A 20,698-nucleotide genomic window follows, 5' to 3' on the forward strand; every position below is an offset into this window, starting at 1 on the left:
TGAGTAGCAAATGTAACTTGTTCCTTTCAAAGCAGCACCTATGAGCTCCCATACAAAAGAAAGTGTAAGAAAAATTAGCAAGGGACATAGGCAGATAAACATATGAAAACATGGGTGAAAAGACATCACAGTCTGTATTCTACTCTACAGACTTTTTACTCTACAGTTATTTCATGAAGTAATTTTGCCTGCCTTCTTTTTAAACAGATGTAGTAATTATATTAACTAGAGAATATATTCTCAAAGATAAGGGCTTTTATTAATAAGGAAATTGCAAAAAGGGCCTTCCACTATATATTCAGCTACACAATTTTAATAGCAAAAATAGTCTTTCTAGCCTATTATTTCTGGAATCATTGCTTCTGCTGGTGAGTGGGAACTTGGAAACTGTGATTCAGAGGAAACCGTCATTCCGAGGAGTTGCATTCCCCAGGTACTGGCAATGACGTATTCTTGTGTTTCAGTTAGCATTAGAAGCAAATACACTCCCAAGGAGAGTGGGAGGCTTGGGTTCACCATTCAGTGGGTCAGTGGTCCTATTCCACAGACTCTGGGTCTTTAGGGGCACAATCCCTGTCAAAACTAGATACTGAAGGTGTCTTGTTCTGAAAGCCTCGTTGTTTTGCTCGGCAGGTTTCTGATATTTTGTGAAATCTGAAATGGCACCTGTGGTTGGTAAGGATTCTTTCTGCCTTTTTAGTTTTAGAAGTGTCAGAGGAATAGAAGTAGAGCAGTAGAGACCTGTTGCAGAAGTATTTTCAGACATTTTTACACAGTCTGCAAATTTTTCTGGTGTCATCCTGGCATAATTTTAATGATTTTTAAAGAAATCTATTACTTACGTCTGGGTTTTTTTCACTGAAATCTCTGGAAACATGATCGGTTCATTTTCCTGAAAGCTCAAAATTACTTTAAAATTATTTAATATTCAAAAAGTAGGAAACAAAAATTGTTTCATTTTTACAGATGGAAGAAAAGTGATATCCATCTCTTCTGAGCAGGTTAAAATGCATGATCTCAACCTGGTCCACAAAACAGATCACATATAGTAAAATAAAATGCTTTTGCTGAGTTTTCATTAATAGAGGTGCAGGGTAGTCAGCAAGCAATTTGGAGATGGTTTAGTGGTCCAAGAGGTTTCAAAACTACTCGACTGTTAAAAAAAAAATTTAAAAACCCCAAGAAGATTACATTGAAAACCTAAATTATACTAAACAATAACATTAACAAATGATTACTGCAGAAACAAGGACATAACCTCACACTATCTGAGAAGAGTGGGTCAGAAAGGAGCCCAGACCTGGAATTTAAGTGACAGTTTTAACTGGAAGGATTAAATTCCAACTGAAACGGTAGTATGGTCACAGCTTCCTTAAATGCTGTAGGAAACTAAATATGGACACAATCTAGTAGTTCGGTCTTGTCCATGCTCAGCTTTTCACATGACCTGTGCAGTCTGCTGTGTTTCCCATGCAGAATGTGCCAGAGTAGCTTTGATTTTACCAGTGACTTGCACAAAAGGGCACTGCGTGCTCCCTTGCCAACTAATTGGTGTCTCAACTTCTGGATGATTGCCAGATACCTATGCCAGGCAGTCAAATAAGATCATTGGCTGTGTCATTTAGGAGGAGACCGCTCCCCTTGTACCAATGCTCTGCCATTATTATGTCTGTTGAGCACCCTTAAGACTGCTAACTGCAATATATTTTGTTGATACAAGACTGAAACAGTTTTGCATTATTGCCTTCCCAAATGGAAAATGCAAAACTACCACCTAAAATCGGCAGAAATTCTATCAAGAAAGAAATTTTAGCTTTTGTTCTGTTTCTGCCGCACATGAAATGCTCATATTCATTAGAAATGAAAACGCAGTCGACATTTAATACAGCGTGTAGGCAGCAGTGGGAGGAGAACCATGGTCTAGGAGATAAGCAGTCGGGAATCAGGAATTACTCAATTCTTACCTGTCTTGCATGCAACAAAATCTAATGATGAGAAGCTCCTGTTGAAACACAGTGAAACTCAGCCTGGGAACCAAAATGGCTGAAGGATCTTTTGACCATTCTGTTACCCAAAGAACTACCCAAATCTCTGTGTGACTACTGAGGTGGTCTATATGGCTTCCATCCTTTAAGACTATTCCTGAAGACCGAGCTTTCCATTCTCAGGGCCCTGCCTTGATGCTGGAAAACAAAGGTTACCTTGGAGTACTGGAATTGAGACATGAAAGAGCAACTTTGCACATCAAGGAACTTTTAATTACTAGCATTCAGCTATATTGTTCTTCATTAAAATTCTCTGTATGAAAAAACACTAATAATCTGATTTTCTTTTTTCAGTGTGGCTGCATCTTGTAATTTATTGGCGTTGTGTGGGTCAGAGACTCTTTATAGTGTTGCTTCATATGATCATGCTTTCTCCACAATAAACATATAATCCTTTACTGCTGTATGAGTGGTAGAGGCCAGCGGTTTTCCAGTTGAAGACTCTATTCCCAAAACTTTCATCTATGTTTTGGCTACAGGTTCGCCTGTTAATGCAGTAGAGTCTATCATGCAATATCAACAAGAGCTGTTAGCTGTCAACCATCCTCTCATATTTTGATGATAGTGTTACCAAATAGATATAAATCAGCTGTGTTCTTGTTAAAGTTTGAAATCAAGCAAATAGGTCCACCATGCTACTGGAAAAAAGAGCATAATGGACTTGTACTGCAAATTAGCTTTCTGTTCCTGTTCTGTATCAGAAGCTGGTACAGCCACAGCAGCAATTTACTTTAAGAACACTCTCAGTCAAGGAAAAACAGCTTCTTCCAATGCGTAATATAAAGTCATTTTTTACTATATGAGTACTGTATATTTCACCTTTATATGAAGGTGTTTCAGTCCAGGGGTGGTGGGGGGGGATGACTCGAAGGGAACAAGGAATTGGTTTGTCTTTGTGTTGTACACTTAGTGAATATTTTTACTACTTTAGTCGTTTTCATTTATATAAATCAAGTTTCTGCCTTTTTATCTAAATCTTACTTCTCCCCAAGGCCTCTCTGCAAATGCAGTGACACTTCAGCAAAGGGTAATTGAAGCTGCAGCACGTTTACAGCAAAATGCCATTTTTAAAGGGTGCAATGAAACATACTGCAGAGGCAGGATTTTTAAATTCACTATATGGAAACTGATTCCCTGTAGGAATGAGAGACCTGAGGATTTAGAACTATATCATATTGGCTGCCACTTCTTCAACCCTCTAGGCAATAGCTTTCCACAGTAAACTTTTGTTTCGTGTGACCATAAAACCCCTGATATTCAACAAGAGAACATCTTGAGCAGCTCAAAGAAAAAGAAAATAAATTGAATGCACCAAAACCATCACAACAGGAATGTTTCTTGTTCCATAGCAAGAGCAGCCGCTACCAAATCTTCTCCAGAGTTGTCCACTCCTAATACATGGTAGCCTGAGCCTTACTTCGGCTCTGCAGCTGATATTCCCCCTCCCCAGGCTTTCCCCTCACACCCCAAGGCAATGAGATAATGAAATGTAGTTGCAGAGAAAACATCTTGCAGAGAAGAAATAGCTTTTGGAATTTTAACAGGCTTTTTATGCTTTATATTTTTTTTTTCTGTTTTATAGAGCATTATCTTGTGTATTTCCTTTTTTACAAAAGCAATCTTTGATACCTGTTTTAACCCTTTAGTATTTTAGTCTAGAGTCAGCTAATTATTTTCTTACTGGCCACAAAAGTCAGCATTGATTAGCAAAAGCAAGATACCAGGAATTAAGCCATGTCCATTAAAACACATCAGGCTCATTAACTAAAATGCTTCAGCTCGTTCAAACTTTTTTTCTGTTACTTCTGCACACTCCTGGAGTTTTTGGAATATAGGTCATTTTTTGCAGTTGTAGATCTGTAGCAAGATTAGATACTCCAATTAGTCAGGTAAGAAAATGACAGGTATTCTGATTTTCTAAGGGGGCTATTGTGTTTTTTTCCTAGTAAATGAAAGTGCATATGTAATGAATTTCATTTATTATTCAGGGAGAATTTTTAAAGTCTTATATAAGTCTTTAAATGTTATAAAAAAAAGATAAATAGGCAGCAGCAACTTTTAAACTTCAAAGGTGAATGGCAAGGTGGAATTAATTCTTTTCTTAACATCAACGATGGTTTTATTCCTTTTAAAAATGAAGTTTGGACAATAAGGGAGTCAGTAGATATATAATACTTCATTTACACTAGGAGAATAGCCTTTACACTACTAATGTTGACTATCTTAAACCAAAATTGGAAAGAAATCTGCATCAAAAAAACTTTAAACAGTCTTTGACAGTACTGATGTGATTGGAAGGGCAAATTCATCCCTTGGTTTTGGGAAATACAGTTAATTTCAGTGAAGGAGTATATGAGATGAGGAAGGTAGTGGGCCAGTGACACCTGTATCCAGAGGACCAGGAAAAGGTGATAAAAGGATGGAAATAAGCATCCTCTCCAGCCTGCATTTGGGTCTATTCACAATTCAATGTGATGCCAACGTGTGATAACAGTGTGTGTGCCTGCACTGCTGGTCGGGTCGTGGGCCTGGATCTGGTCTATGATCTAATGGCCTGACTGACCATTCACATTTAAAATTCACTCTGCACCCACTTTAATAAATAATCTGACTCCAAGCAATCTGTGGTATAAATCATGCTCTGCCCTGTGATAATCTGGGGGGCAAAAATTGATGCTTCATCATCAGCAATATCTCCAGTCACCAGTGTATCCCTTTGTGACTACCAGGGTAAAGTATTTGCTGGAGTTTATATTATTCCATAAGCTTTCAAGTGTTGTTTACTGTCTCTCAACTAAAACATGGTGTCTGATCCTGTGAGCACTGTTTCAAGTGAATGTGGCTTACTTTGCATTAAAAAGCAGACTATTTACACTAGTGCAGTTACTGACTGTGTTTCAACTGAAAAGATGTTTTGTGAATCCCGCTCCTGGCCATAACCAAAGATGTGAGTGTTCTCTCAGTTTCAGTGCAAGGTGAAACGATAATTTACACTCAGTGTTGATTTGAACTAACCCATTTCGCTTTGCCCTGAAATGGAGCGCACACAAAACATTAGCACCTTTCCATTCATGGTGTGGCTTCTTCAACTATGGAGCTCCTCAACTATTCTGCAAGAGATTCTCTATACTAAATACTGGTATCTTGGTACTTTTCCACCCATGCAACATTTAGAGTTCAGTTCCCCTCCCATGCCCAGGAGACCTCATCCTCTTTTACCCAGGAGGGCTTCCTGACCTGCCAGAGAAAGAAATTGTGACCTCAATTTCCCATGTGGGTGGACAGTATGTGGTCCTATCCATGTTGGGGAAGACTTTAATTTCGCAAAGTAAATAATATACATATAAAATAGTATACCAAACATATAACATCAGCACACCATTCAATACATGTAGCTAATATGTCACCATATCGCTTAAAAAATTTGTTTGGAACTCAGACTCTAATGCATAGAAAAAGAAAAATCTAAACAATTTTTTCTCTGCTTGTACTATGCAACAATATCACTATCATGTATTTGGAATTCTATAGTATTATCAATAAACATATTAATCCAGATGCAGAAGAGAAACAAAGGCCTCTGTATGTATTGGTTTCACTGGTGAGTTGTCATTTTAAGCTCATCATAATTAAACAATATGAATAAACTATTTAAGGAGAGACTAGTGAAGACTGAAGTAAGTTATAGAATCTTAGAATCATAGAATGGTTTGGGTTGGAAGGGACCTTAAATATCATGTAGTTCCAACCCCCCTGCCATGGGCAGGGACACCTCCCACTAGACCAGGCTGCTCAAAGACCCATCCAACGTGACCTTGAACACCTCCAGGGATGGGGCATCCACAACTTCTCTGGGCAATCTGTTCCAGTGCCTCACCACCCTCACAGTAAAGAATTTTTTCCTAATATATAATCTAAATCTACCCTCTTACAGTTTAAAACCATTACCCTCGTCCTATTGCTAGAGTCCCTCAAAAAGAGTCCCTCTCCACCTTTCCTCTAGGCCCCCTTCAGGTACTGGAAGGCCACTATAAGGTCTCCCCGAAGCCTTCTCTTCTCCAGGCTGAACAACCCCAACTCTCTCAGTCGGTCTTCATAGGAGAGGTGCTCCAAATAGTTCTGTTTTGATAGTGACTGCAAACATAATGTTTCATCATCAGTTTGAATCTTCCTTTTCCTTTCTCTCTGGCTTCAGTTCACCTTCCAATCTTCTAAACTCCTCTCTTTTCAGACCCTGTTTTTTATTCGCCTTAAAAATTGTTCTTTATTCCCCCCTATTCATCGAAAGGCTTGACCTTTACTTTTATATTTTACAGACATTAATCTTCTATTCATACCTGTAATACAAACAAGCTGATCACTAATAAAATAAAGGAATATGGAAAATAACTAACATTTGTTACACTGATTTCTGAATACCTTCTGTATTTCAGTACAAAAACATAGATTATGATAGAACTTGGGGGGGGGTATGTAGGGATTTTGAACTTTCTGGTGGACATGAATCAGTTGTATTCTACACTATTGTAACAGGAGTAACATTGCCCTATGATGTGATATGACAGATGATATACTGTGATTTCCGCATTTCCATTTTAATCACCATGTGTACGATCAGTTGAAGTCAGTGGAAGAAAAAAACAGAAATCATTGATGATCCACTAGCTGATTGAGGAGAGAGTTCAAGTTTGGGGTTCAACTGCTGGACCTCAACTGTAGGTAGCTTCCCATTTGCTCCTTTGGAAGGCTTAACTTCCAGAAATACATTGTCTGGGGGTGGGGGGGGGAAGAAGCTTTGCAGAAGCCTCGTAAAAACTGAACTAGCCTTAAAGTTTTTAACATATTCTTCCCAGGCATATTTCATTAACACAAATTTTAAAAAGTATTCTAAAGATAATGTAAAGTAAAAACTCTTTGGCAAAACTCTTGTGCTTAATGTAGTAGCTTCATTTCCACACATTATTTTTCTTCCATTATTTTCTTTCTTTTGGTCTCAAATGTAAGAAAAAAATCAAATGTATTTCTGTTATCTTTTCATGATAAAGATTTCTCATCTTACTAACATACCAACTGCATTAAATGTTATTCACATTGGTGCTTTAGCTTAAAAGCTAGAAGCTCAAAACATCAAATATATTCTGAGCTGACAGAGTAGCGCAGTGATTTTTCCAGAGCTGACTGTACTGCCACCACACTAGGTATTCATTCTCTGCTGAAAGTGAAGGAGTAAGGTTTTTTTCATCCTGAGACAGACAGGTTGCCTGTGTAGAGAAGCAGAAGGTTAGTTTTCTGTAAATTTTTGTGGGAGGATAAAGAAATGGATCCTAACACCATCCTCATTTTATTTTTTATAAAGCTTTCACCCAAAACCCTGGAGAATTCTGACAGCCGTTAGCAGTAGCAGCTCTTTGTTCTTTCAAGTTTAGATATTTACAAAACATATCTTTTCTCTTCTGTTTTTAGCACAAGAAGAATGGGCCACAACCCGTTCCAGCCTAAAGGCACCACCTCCAAGGTCAGCCAGAGGGGGTTACAGGGAACACCCCTATGGTAGATATTGAAGGTCCTCCTCATCTGTGACCTCATCTCAAAGACAATTAATAGCCTGTGGTCTCCACATAAACAGCAACAAGACAAGTAATAGTCCATTTCTTTTCTATCCTAGGGATTACTGCTCATTATTATCCTATGTACTACTTGTATTTCCTATAACATTGGAGTGACATTGGCATTAGTATTATTTTATAACACGGACTTAAAAAAAACAGAGACAAAAAAACTTTGGCAAGCATTGTCTATAAACCATTCAAAGATGATGTTCTGTTGGTTGTATTCATTGCTGTGTGTAACTTAAAAAGCATGACACTGTTACAGATCTTGAGTCTCTCTACATACTAGCTAAGGCTGAGTTTTTGTTTAGGGTTGCTGAAAGACTGTAATATGATTCTTTTTTTTCCTTTTTTTTTTTTTTTTGAACCGGACAATAATCAAGCTGTAGATAAGATGTTTTAACCTGTCTTTTTTAATATATGTTAGTTTAGATTAAGATGTTCGATATTAAGTTTGTAAATTTAATTTTAAATGCTGTTTTAATGGGGTTGAAAACAAGCGGCTACTGTATGTATGTAGCTAACTGAATTTGTTCAGTGTTTTAACCTGTATTTGTTAAAAAAATCACATAAAGTTCCATGTGTAAGCTTCTCTAAATAGGAAACCATAATTTTGTCAAATATGTTTGCCATAATTTGTCAATAAAGCTGAAACCTTTTGTAACAAACTAAATTTGGAATTACTTGTTTTCTAGCTTTAAATGCCTGCTTTATTTCTTTTTCAAGAGATGCCTAAAATGTTTTTTATATAAAAATTACAAAAATGAACCCAAGCCTGTTTTAAGATTTTTTGTGTAAGACTTTAAAAGTTGTATTAATAACTTCTGGTTGTTAAATAATTTAAAAGTTAACAAACTAAACTGTTACATGAATCATGGTTAGTATCCACTAATGTATAACATGTTAATGGAAAAAAATGCTTTAGAACAATAAATGGATTTTAAACTATCCTCTAAGCTTGATCTTGCTAAACACAAACTCTGATTGACTTGTTTGTATTAGCATGTCTCTCGTGAGAATGTAATGGAGTTTAAAGAGGTAAGATTACCACTTACCACTGTTAGACTGTCTAAATGCTAGTTCTTCAACCTTTGAGTTTCCCCGCACATTAAATATCCCATTCAACATGTAAGCATTGCATAGATTCACCTATTTGTTTTCACTCAGAAGAGTGCGTTGACTGCATTTTTCGTAGTTTACAACAATTTGTCTTGATAAACAAATCATCAGTGTCACTGCCCAGTTGTTGGTACTCAACTTCAAAAACTTTATTTGTAATTTTCAGTGCTAAATATCATCGCCCTTGAAGGCAGTTTAGAGGGCTGATATTTCTTTTGAGACTATCAGACTTGATGGCTGATGATTATTAAGGAAATATGTCGCAGGACTCAAAGGATGACTAAACGTTAAACAGGTAACACTAATAGTAACTCTGTAATTTTGAGTATGCAACAGTAATGTTAAATATTCTCAGTTATTAAGTTACTGATAGTTAAAAAAGTAAACCTACCAAAAGATAACAAATAGGTATATAGGCTATTAAAACAACTAATTAACATTAACTAGTGACAACAAAATCATTCTACAATATATAACCCTCAAGGTAATAAACAGAACTAAAATTAACAATAATAGTAATGCAACTCTTGCTAACAACAAATATATAACCTAAATTTTGATGAAAAAAAAGAAAAAAAAAAAGAACAGAAGACTTGATGGTAGGGATGCCAAAACTGTTAATCCTTTAAATACAGTCTTTTTGTTTACGGTGGCTTTTTGTCAATGTGATTGGTTTACTTTTTTGATGAGAATAAAGTACAGGCCTATTGCTGTTCAGTTTGTGAACAAAACCTTTTGCAGCTGGAGTTGCATGCTAACTCTTTTTGAGTAGTTTCTGAAGCGTATGTTTTGTCGTTTGAAGTGTTAAAGTGAACCGAGTAGGCTACATGGTGGTTACATTGAGTTTATTCTGTCTCACTGTTTCAGGGACTCACAGGCACTGGACAGCAAAGCAGCAGATCTGCTGAGAAGTGGTCAGGTAAGCTCTGCCGTGTCTCAGGGTTTTTTTTTCCTATTTCCTATTTTATCTGTGCATTTGTGTTTGCTAACACAGAGAAACATATGTTGTTTTAAAATAGGGGTTTTAAAATAGGCTTTTAAAATAAAGAATTCTTTCCAGCAGCGTTTCCCTGCATAGTAGAACAGTGATCATGGTATAATGGCAATCAAAGCATTTGCTTTTATATGGTATGAAACCTTTCCTTTAAATAAAACAAGTCTTGTCATCTAGGCCTTATAACGGTAAATATTAAGATGGTATACTTTATAACTGCTCCTGCAAAGAAGGATTATTATTATTAAAAGCATACCTACATTTGGGAAACAAACTAGTCACATGACATAGAAAAATACAATACTGTCTTACCTTTGCTTCTCAAAATATTTATCATTTCTTCATATGACGAAAGTATATAGAAAGAGACAGGAAGTTTGTTATTTATCCTTTTTCTTGGTAGGTTTTTCCGTTTTATGCTTTAGAATGGCAGAGACGTTCGTTGTATTAGCATGTAATGGAACAGATCGAGGCATAACTTTTCATATTTCTCTGTTAAATACATTTAAAGGTGTATCTTGGATAACCTTCTTATATAGACTTCAGATTATGTGTGAGATTTTTGATAGAAGACAAATGTCATTGCTTGAAGCATAAAAAAAAAATCAGCTCAGATACAACTTCTTCACTCACCCACAAGTGCCAACCTAGTCACAATACAAAAAGTACAAATTCTCTTCCTCTCTCAGGATTGTTAAACTAGATAAGAGTTAATAAACAAAACTGATGATGTTGCGCACCAAATACGCAATCCTAGACACGTTTATTACTCTGGCATCTTTTCCCATGATTGTGGTCTGGCTGATTTAACGTTTTCCAGCTATCGGTGTATTCAGTAGTTACTTACAAGCCACAAGTTGTGTTGTGTAACAAGATATAAAGGGATTAATTTTCCTCTCCAAAGGGTTGCCTCAGGATCTTTAAAAATGGGTTTGATTTATGTGCTAGAACCACTCTACAAGCCAAAATGATATAACACGGCATTAAGGTTTGTCTGCATATTACAGTCACATCGTCGTGAGTATACCACCATAGTAAAAAGCTTCCATCCACCCACCTTGCATATAGTTATACAAATGTGCTTCAGTCAGTATATTTTATATCTATGCAGACAAGAAAAACATACTGCACTGCTATAAATAGTTTTGTACTGGTATAACTGTGATTATAGATTATTACACATTATAGATTTTACTATAAAAGTATTCCAGGAAATGCTCATATGCCTTACTGAAATTATTAATTACACAAAACTGTGAGCAGAGCAAACCTGATGTAAGTGAGATCGTGGCAAAGTACATAAAATTAATTTCTCACTTGTGCATCAGATTTTTATGTGAGGGTAAATAGTGTGAACTCCTTGAGGATGAACTCCAATAAATACAGCTTTATAGCAGAGCAGAGGCCTTTAATATTATTGTCTCAAAGTTCACATCCATTATTTGTGTAGGTTAAAGAAAATGCAGAATATGTCAGTAAAATCATACATTGTGAAATATTCTTATATAAGAATTACTTAGAAAAAGTAGGTTAATAAGTCAGTGCAAGCAACTGTTTATGCGAACATTTGTTCTAGTGATTTTCAGGAAATTAGTACGAAAAATTACCCATGACTGACGTGCTGTTCTGTGCTAACTACAAGGTATATTTCTCATCAGTTTCTGAAGAAGTCTTACAGCTAATCAGCTATGTCTTACTAAAGTAATCCACCTTCTGAATTTGTGAAGGAGTAACAAGTGAGTCTGGTTATTCTAATTGACAATCATCTTCACCTCTTCCATGAAAAGCTGTGGTGTATTCCACACATCCACCAGTCAGGTCAGCCATAATTCTGAGGTCCTGAAAACTTACATGCATCATCAGAAAACCTAGAACTTCACTTGTTCTACAGATTACTCCGAGACACTAGTCACCAACCAAGCATTTTCTTTGGATAAATTCACATACCAAGTAGTGTTGTTTGTAAGAGGAAGAAAAACTAGCATCAAATATTAAAAGAATGAGGAAAAAATGCTGGAAAAGAGAAGAGCTGAAAAAGTAAAATTTCCATTAAAAGATTTCTAAGATTGTTTTTTTGTTCAGTTTGATATCCAAAAGAAAGTAATGCATTATAATTTTCAGTATTTACAATCGACAAATATATTATTTTACATAATTACACTAAAATATTCATAATTCTACCTCTGCAGCATCAAGCTAAATGTTCTTTGCATCGTTTTCTGTTTAAAATGGAGTTGTCTATGTTTGAAAAACTCTTTGCTTTCTTGAGATAGTAGATAGTATGTGCACTCCTGGGTGAAAACCCTTATTGCCCTAAATAGGTAAGCTATTGCATTATAAATGCACATTCCAAAATTATTTGTTATGAATAGTATCAATGAGACAGTTTCGAAACTGATGGTTTCTGGAGGTGAGTTATGCAACATTCGAGAGTCCGCGTTGTTGAAGTGGTGATCGGACAGTGGAGTGGAATGCACACGGATAGAATCTGTAGCTTTGCGTGTCATACTGACACAGCTCCACTTGCTGGAAATGTAGTCTGAGAGGAGGGAGCGATTTTCAAGTCCAGCTACAAACAGAGCAGGAAGAAAGCGCCAAGGGGCTGAGAGCATTGTCACCTGCTGGAGCAAAACCCACAGAGCTGCATCACCCAGGGACAAAGTCCTGGAAAAGTAACAGATGAGGAAAAATTGCACTACTGGACTGTTTTGTCTAGCAGAGTTGTTGCATGTATTCAAGAGCCATCCTAACTGAAGAAATTAGATATCCCTAGAGAAGCAACTTTAGTCAGAAAATGAAGTAGCACCATGTAACTCTTTCTTTCCTATACAGCTTATCTTACGCTCATTAAACACGAAGATCTTAAATCTTCGTATGAATAAATGAAGAACCTTAGGAAGTACAGCATACCTGACCTCACCTCGAAGGACACTGACAATGTTTTTCTAGCTCAGTGAGGTCCTCAACCTCCATTCAGAATAACAGAGCTATAGCCATGAAGCGAGGAGATATTCCTTACTGCACATGCCCCATTTGGTCTATAACCCAGCAATAATTACTCCATTACACCTGAACATGTGCTGACTTCTAAACTGAGTAACATCAATGTTAGTGGAAGTGAGCAAGCGCATGCAAGACAGATCGCGGTGTCTACGGTAGCTCTGAAGGAAGGGACGTGAAGAGCTGGTCACTAAACACGGCAGTCTGGAAGAGTCTGTGCCTCCCAATTGCGAGGGAGCTGCCAGGCTGCACCCAGGACTAAGGGACTGAGCTGAGTATCTGTAATTTAGTAAAGCAACCAAATTACCATTAGAATCACGATAATGAACATATATGAGTGTGTAAATTAAAAGGCTTAACATTTTATCATGAGAATATGGATTTATGGTAGTCCTCGTGAAATATCATCCAGGTTTATTATCTGAAGATTAAAATCAAGGACAAGTAAACAATTTATTTTGTTCAAATAAAAACCAATTTGGTCTATATTAGTGGTGTATTTCCTTCATGTTTACCAGTAGGAGTGTTGTTTCGTGCACTGTCTTTCTAGAAGTCCAAAGTTTTGTGAGAGTCAAATAATGCAGTTGCAAAATTATAAATGGTGATGAAGGAGAGTCATAGAATACGCTAGAAAAAGTCTTTATTAATGTCTGAAAGAGAAATATGGTCCTTTAAGGAAGCAAAGTCCTAGAAAATATTCCATATTGTATTATATTAACTTGCCAAAGCAAGTTAAGTCAAGAACATATAAAAAGTAAATAGGGACGTCACTGGATATCAATGTTCTCCTACTTAGAGATACCTCATGCTCTGTAAAGCTTACTGGTACCTTTTCTTTCTTTTATGGAAAAATAATATCTCAAATGAAAAGATAGCTGAGAAACTCTACCTGAATTTCTTAAGCAGCTACATATTTAGACAGAAAAATTGTTTTCCTGTAATATTGTGAAACAAATACCAAATCTAAACAAAATTATTATCTCCCTACAGAATCTATTTGCTAACAACTTTCTAGCAGAGATATTAAAGAAAATAGTATTTTTTTTTCCATGAGGATTTCTGAATTACTTTATAATGCTGTAGAACTTCAGCAAATGGATCAAGATTACAAGAAGATAAAGTAGTTTGGGAAAAATAGTCACACGGTCAAAATCATAGAAGAGGTTATAAATGTATCCTATGTGACAAAGAACCCACTTATCCCTACATCAGAACATTTGTATTTTTAGGGTTCAGGAGGGCAGAGTTCATTTGTAGAAGCATTTTATCAAGGTAGGAATCAAAAAATATTTAATTTTACTAAGAGATTACAAAGTTTTTACAAAAAAAACCCAGTAATTTGAGTTTACAAAAATTGAGAAGGCTGTCTGTAATTAAAGATATGTCAAAAGAATGAAGATCATATTTGTTACTGTTTCAAGTCACCCTCTGATGTCAACAGACTAACCAAGGTACAAAAAGAACCCTAATTAATAAGTAAAATCACAAGAAAATTGGAAAAATATTTGCTAAACAGATAAAAAAGGCTAACATCTTCTTAAGTTCCTTGTCCTCCGTTAAAAACTTCGATGCACTGTGTGACCTCCATCAGTTATTAGAATCCAAGAGTTACCAAAAAAAGTATCATATGTTGCTGATTAGACTGCATTAGTCTATGGAGGCTGAAAAGGCACACAGGTAACTTCCTCAGACCAAATATGGCTTCAAAGATGATCACCATCTTCCACTCTGTTGTTAGCTAATTACGTTTTTCTAGTCATTATTATTGCTCATTGGGACCTGACTGACGGAAACCTTTGAAATCATTAAGCCTTTCCTTTTTCTTCAGTTGGTTTTGTTTCTGGTCCTCTAGGTTAGATGCTAACGTTCATTTGGAGACATTAAGGAAAATGATTCCCACTGAAAGATTTGCTGATCTACGTAGTTATTAGACAAATTATGAGCTTTGCTCATGAATATGCTGATATCTTCCAGCGAAGACATGCTGCATACAGGATTTATTTTCTGAAACAGTGGAATCTTAAGGTGAACTGTAGCTCCCAGTATGAGTAGAGGAAAGATTTTCTGTTTTTTCACTATCTCTGGTTGACTAAGTAATTTATATTATAACTCATTTTAAAAATGTTGAAATACATCTCTAAATCACGCGCATCTGGAACAAAGTCTCATTCTCAAACAGACGCAATCTGTCATCTTAAGTATAAGAAATGCAGATTTCTAAACTTCTACTAAAACCGTGTCACTGTTTTGAAGGTTTGTTTTCCTTAAAGAAATCCTAATAAAGGGCTGTGTTTAGTACTTAGTGAAAGACATAAATGCCTCCTTTCCTAAAATAATTGAATTAATTTTGAAATCTAGCATGCTTTACCAGAGAATAGAAGATTTATTGAGAAAGCAATTTCAGGCTTTCATGTTTCAAATCTGTAAATCAGAAAGAAGGTTTGTTGAAGGAGGAACGCACCCATGCTGTAATGGTATAGGTCATCATTCACATATTCAAAGGGTAAAAAAAAAAATGAAAGAAAAGGCTGTGTAGTTGATTTTATAAATCCTGTGTATGCCCGTAGAATTTTTCAAAATGCGGTTTAGAAACAATGAGAACTTTCTGATATCTTTTAGCAACATTTGGGTGTACAAGTAGGATAGTGGAAGTGCTTGAGTGCCCTGATAAGAGTAGGATTAATTCTGAAAACAATGTTTCTTGATTCTTCATGTTGCTGGTGTACCCTATGGATGTAACTGAAGTATAGTTTCCTGTTATACAGTGTTATTATGAAGTGTGAGAATACCTGCTTATATCATGTCTGCCACTGTTCTTGCCACGCGGGATGCAGTAGCTGATGGTGAATGGCTTACTCGCAGGAAAACAGTGAATACCTTCGTTATATGCCTTTGCGTTACAGGACCTTCACACTGTGTTACCACTAACAAGGCAGAGGTGCAAACTGCTGAGCTGCTCATTTATAGAATCATAGCATCACAGAATCATAGAATTCTATTATTCTAATTATATTCTTATCACTTCTTAGCATTCTAGGTGGGTTTTTTTCCTTTACTTCTGCACAGTAAACAAACCAAAATGTGCAGCTATTTTGTATCATGGTTTACTATATTCACTTATGACTCCATATTCATTGCTCAGCTAATAACTCATTGCATTTCTTCTTGAACTTTATAACAATCCTGTACAACCATTGGCAAAATTCAGTGGAAAGGGCTTGCCCATTCTTTCTTTTTATTTTTTTTTCCTTTTGGTTCCTCTTCTTCACAGAAGAACATAATTGTTCATATATCTACTTTAGCTGAAAAGATAATCAAGAACACTCTCATTCAAACGAAATGCTGCTATTCTCTGATAATATATGACTTCAGCTTAGTATTCTCAGAGAATTTAAAATTGATAAGGTTCTTTTTTTTATTCTGTATCGTATTTTGAGGATTACATACCTTTTTAATGCCTGTATTAGAATCCATGATGTAAAGATACAAACAACTGACAGGAATGCTCTATTATGTTGGATTGACATTAAGTAAAGTAGCTTTTTGACAGAGAATTCAGTCCTGCACATTTCAGATTTCATTCACTAAAAATACATGCTGACATCAAGGAATGAAAAGGGAATATGAAATTCAGAGTTTAATCTGCGGTCATTTTTATAATTTAATTGAAGTCAAACAGAACACGTATCTGTTAAGGACTGGATTGTGTCATTCTAGCTGATGTCCTGCTTAGCAGATAGTGTGAAATAACCTTGACCCAGGAAGAGTACTTCAGTTACAGTACCAACATCATGATTCTACTTTTTATATCACCAAAACTAATTGTCCTATGTGCAAGAAGAATAATTAGTTGAAAGTACTTGCTTGGGACTGTCACTGACTCCAAATCTCAACTTGGCAACCAAGTTCATCCATTTATGGTAGTCATCACTTAATTTTCATGGAGTGAGAACTAACAAATAGCTTTCTGAAGGAGACACAATACTTTACACAGTCTTTAATGACAGTGTTACTGAACCTAGTTGCAGATTTAAGGCAAAAGTGGGCTGCCCACTAGACTGTGAAGGCCTGTGGGATACATGCTTCGGGGAATCCAGTGCTCATTCAAAAGAAAGGAAGACAGCTATCTGTTAGTGTAACACCAGGAATACTGCAAAGCTCTTATAAAGCTTGAATAGCACCCACAGAACTTTAAAAAAAAATTGCTGCATATAGAACTCGATTGTCCACGGTGCAGATATATTATCATCACCTGAGGCCTGCCGGGCTTTACAAGGCAACTGGTTGAAGCAGCTGGCAGAATTTGTGCATGTAGTGAGCGTACATACATATGCAAAATTTACATTGAAGAAGCCTGTTATTATCTTTTTCCATTTGCATTATAGCTGTATTTTTCTGTATCTGCATCACCTGTTGCCATGGTCAGTTTCTCATGCTGTATGTCTTTGATGAACAGGAAATACGTCTCTAAACACTGATAAGGGCTTGAGACTCCTGATAATACCCGATGCCTCCCCCGTAGCGCTGAGCCCAATAAGATTGGACCTAAAAACCTATATATTGTTAAACTTTATAGTGCTTACAGTTCTAGAATTAACAGTTCTATTTTAGACCATTTTAGGGATGATTTTAGACACAGAGTTGGGGTTTTTTTCTGCTTTGGAGACTACTTAGCTAGATTAATGGAAATAAGATACCTGGCTTTGTGATCCATAGTCAACCAAAAATAACCCTCATGTATTTAAGTATCTAGAAATCAGTTTTGTTTTTATAATATAAAATAATTTTTATATCAGGTTCTTCATCTGGACTTATTTGGATGACTCATTTTCATTCTCAGCTCTCTCAGATAAAATACAGAACATGAGCTACGCAACTTCAATCTGTCATGTCTCCATTTGTTTCGTTATTTTGTAAATGTACTATTGGCAGGGCTGGTAATACTATCTAGCATTAAGATCACCAGTACTTTCTATAAATGCAACTGTGTCTACTTCAAATTAAATTTTCCATGATGGGTGGTGTCTGCTCAATCCAAGGATTTCGGACAAAATGCCAAGAAGTTCAGGAAAATACAAGACGTTGGTCATTTACAAAATAAGAAAAGTTCCTCTTTTATCAGCAAATGTCTATGAAAGTATTGCAAAATACGTGTCACAGTACACTCTAGTGCTGTTTTCTCATGCATGAGAGTGTAAGAACAGCTTTCTTTTTTCAGACCATGAATCTCTCCTGACCAGTAGCTTATTTCTATCAGATACAGAAAAATGGGTGCTTGGGGTGCGTGGTGGAGGGGCATAGGAGAGGTAGGAGCTCTATCTGTATTAGCAAAATAAGCAACACCAGAACGATCCTATCTCAGACTTGTCTTCCCAGTGCCCATATTTTTAACTCTTGCCTAACATACGAATAGACAGCTGTGATAATGTATATGGGTTGTGCGTCCAAGTAGGCTCTTATTTGTAGAACTACTGGCTGACATTCCCAGGTGCTGGGGTCTGTGCAATGAATTGGGTTACAAGAGAAGAGGTTATAAAAGGAATGGACTATATTCTCCTTCGGCATCTCAAGCAGCAGAGTTTTGTGTGAGGGTGGGCAAATTGCTCAAAGTAAAAGCCCACTAATGCTGTATTTCTTGTGATCTTGGGGTCTTATAGAAAATCCTGGGATCTGATTTTCATCAGAATTGCAAGTGGCAGCATCAGGAGTTGTGCTTGACTATGCAAAGGGTTATTTAAGGTTAGGTATTTAAAAAATCAAGCCTTGGATTTCCCAGGTTATGTAACTGTGATCTACGGTTAGTTTTAACTCAGAAATATAATAATAAAAATTAATCACACTGATGAGGTATTCGCATACTATAGCCACAAGTGACAAAGAAAACCAATGACAAAATTCACATTTTGTCAAGAAAAATTAACGATTTACATAGAGTTAAGCAAATTAATAAAGGAACAACACATTGAATAATGAGGATAAAAGAAATACTGAATAGACGTTCTTTCAGTGCCCTTTCTTATGCATTAAATCAAGCAGAGAGAAAAAATTAACTCAACCATTGTAAAGACTACATCAAATGTATATGTGAAAGGAACTGAATTAGGGTTTCACTGGCTGATAATTTATATTTCTCTAACTTCAGAGCACTTGGCTTAATTTAACCATTTCTTTTGTCTCCAAGTTTATGGAAGGGTTTACACAGTTTGCAAATTGAAGGTTCCTGCAATTTGTAACAGGAACTTGCTTTTTCTGGGGGGAATTCCCCTGAGGGTCCCAGAAATGACTTTTTGATGCTTTCATGAAAATCTGTTTGTTTTGGAGAATATCATGAGATATCCAAAAAGTTGCCTTTTGCCAACTCAGTAAACTTGCTAAAAGCTATACAAAAATGTCTATATTCCCCTACCCTACTGATCAGATTTTTTTTTCTTTTATGGGAAGTTACCCTAGTGTTGCATTTGGGGAAATATTGAGCATATTCATCACCTAGCTTCAAATACCTAGCTTTTGACACTATAGGCACATAGGGTACATGCAGTGGAGTGGTTTTTGCTTACAGAAAATAATTCAGAGTACCTAAACCAGGTACTCTAAAACACTATCTGGGTGTACCTTCTCTGCATTGGCTGCTTGAAGAGACTAACTAATACTGTTTAAAAAATACGTCACTCTTCAGCCTTCAAATTATCTCTCAATCCATTGACTTCAGTGAGAACTGATTTTAATTAATCTCTCTCATAGACCTGATTATGTTAATATCAAGGAACGAAACACAACTTCAACCCAACCTGTTCTCGCAAGTTCCCATTCTCATCCATGCCAGCACTCAGAAGTAATTTGCTCAGGATGAATATAATTACTCTGCTGTATTATCTGCATAAAGAATGTTGGTGTTCATAAAATTCACTGCCACAAACCTCCTTTGTTATTGCACTGATAAAATCATATTCATACTACTATGTATGGACCATGAGCCTTCATCTCAAGTAGATGATTGCCCGTGGAAAAAAGGTATTGAAGGCAGGCCTTCTTAAATTTGTAGCATTATAAAAAATAAGAAGTGAGAAAGCTAGGCTAAAATGATGTCACTGAAATTCCATACAGTAACTTTACCTAAAAAAGTTCAAAAAGTTAAAAAAAAACAAACTAGAAATGCCAGTATCTAGATTGTTTCCTTTCCTCATTTTTGCTCTGTTGTGTACATTTATTATTTTAGAGACCCTAAGCAGATGATCACATGCTCTTCCATTCTACTTTTATGTCTTGCAGGGAATGGGAATGTGTCAGAACTGTGTAGCAAATTACGTTGTTATTTTTTTGTAACTGCTTTGTCTCATGGCTTGCAGAATTTGGAAGGTTATGTCTTCCAAGAGATTTCTGTCATCCAGACTAATCTCATGTCACAGAGATGCTGTGTGAATCTATATAAGCTAAAATTATTTAAGCTAAAATTTTGAGCTAAAATATTAGTGTGACAACTAATTTTGTGTTCTTCATTGAATATGTCTGCCCAACTTTATCTTGATTTTCAGATTTTTGGAGCCCTTAGGGAAGTACTGTACCTTTTGAACGGCATTCGGGAAATTGAGAGGGTTCAACGTTATTTGCAATAAATCAGGGGGATCTGAAGGACGGAGACTCAGGTTGGGACCCTCCACAGCCCTGAGTTCTGGACCTGCCATTACCTCTTTAGGACATGTCGGCACTCAAACTCACAGTGATCTTACAATGTATCAGGTGAGATGTGGTATTTGTCTATATGTTTTTAGTTTATGTCAAGTGTGAGATAATTACAGTTTACCTCAGTCTGCAAAAAATGGGATTGTTTTAAGCTAGATGACCCTATTTTTGCCATTGGAAGCAAGCTCATACACAAATACCCATGACGCATGTTACTTTGTGACAGGATAGTTTGAGAATGTATCTATGTT

General features: G+C 36.3%; 1 protein-coding gene across 2 annotated transcripts in view; it reads left to right on the plus strand.

Annotated features, from left to right (window-relative positions):
- Window positions 1-20,698, plus strand: part of KHDRBS2 (KH RNA binding domain containing, signal transduction associated 2) — a 614,534-nt gene that overhangs the window by 574,099 nt on the left and 19,737 nt on the right. Inside the window, exons 9-11 of one of the 2 annotated variants that reach the window (XR_012586331.1) lie at window positions 7,509-7,682; window positions 9,641-9,692; window positions 20,300-20,504. Coding sequence is in view for 1 of the 2 variants with exons in the window: in XM_074581525.1 (XP_074437626.1) it covers window positions 7,509-7,606 (98 nt within the window). In the remaining variant the exon portion in view is untranslated. Of the gene's footprint in view, window positions 1-7,508; window positions 8,605-9,640; window positions 9,693-20,299; window positions 20,505-20,698 lie in introns of those variants that run through there. The other variant, XM_074581525.1, reaches the window with a different exon arrangement.

This window comes from Larus michahellis, chromosome 3, assembly GCF_964199755.1.
Source record: "Larus michahellis chromosome 3, bLarMic1.1, whole genome shotgun sequence".
Lineage (NCBI taxonomy): Eukaryota > Metazoa > Chordata > Aves > Charadriiformes > Laridae > Larus > Larus michahellis.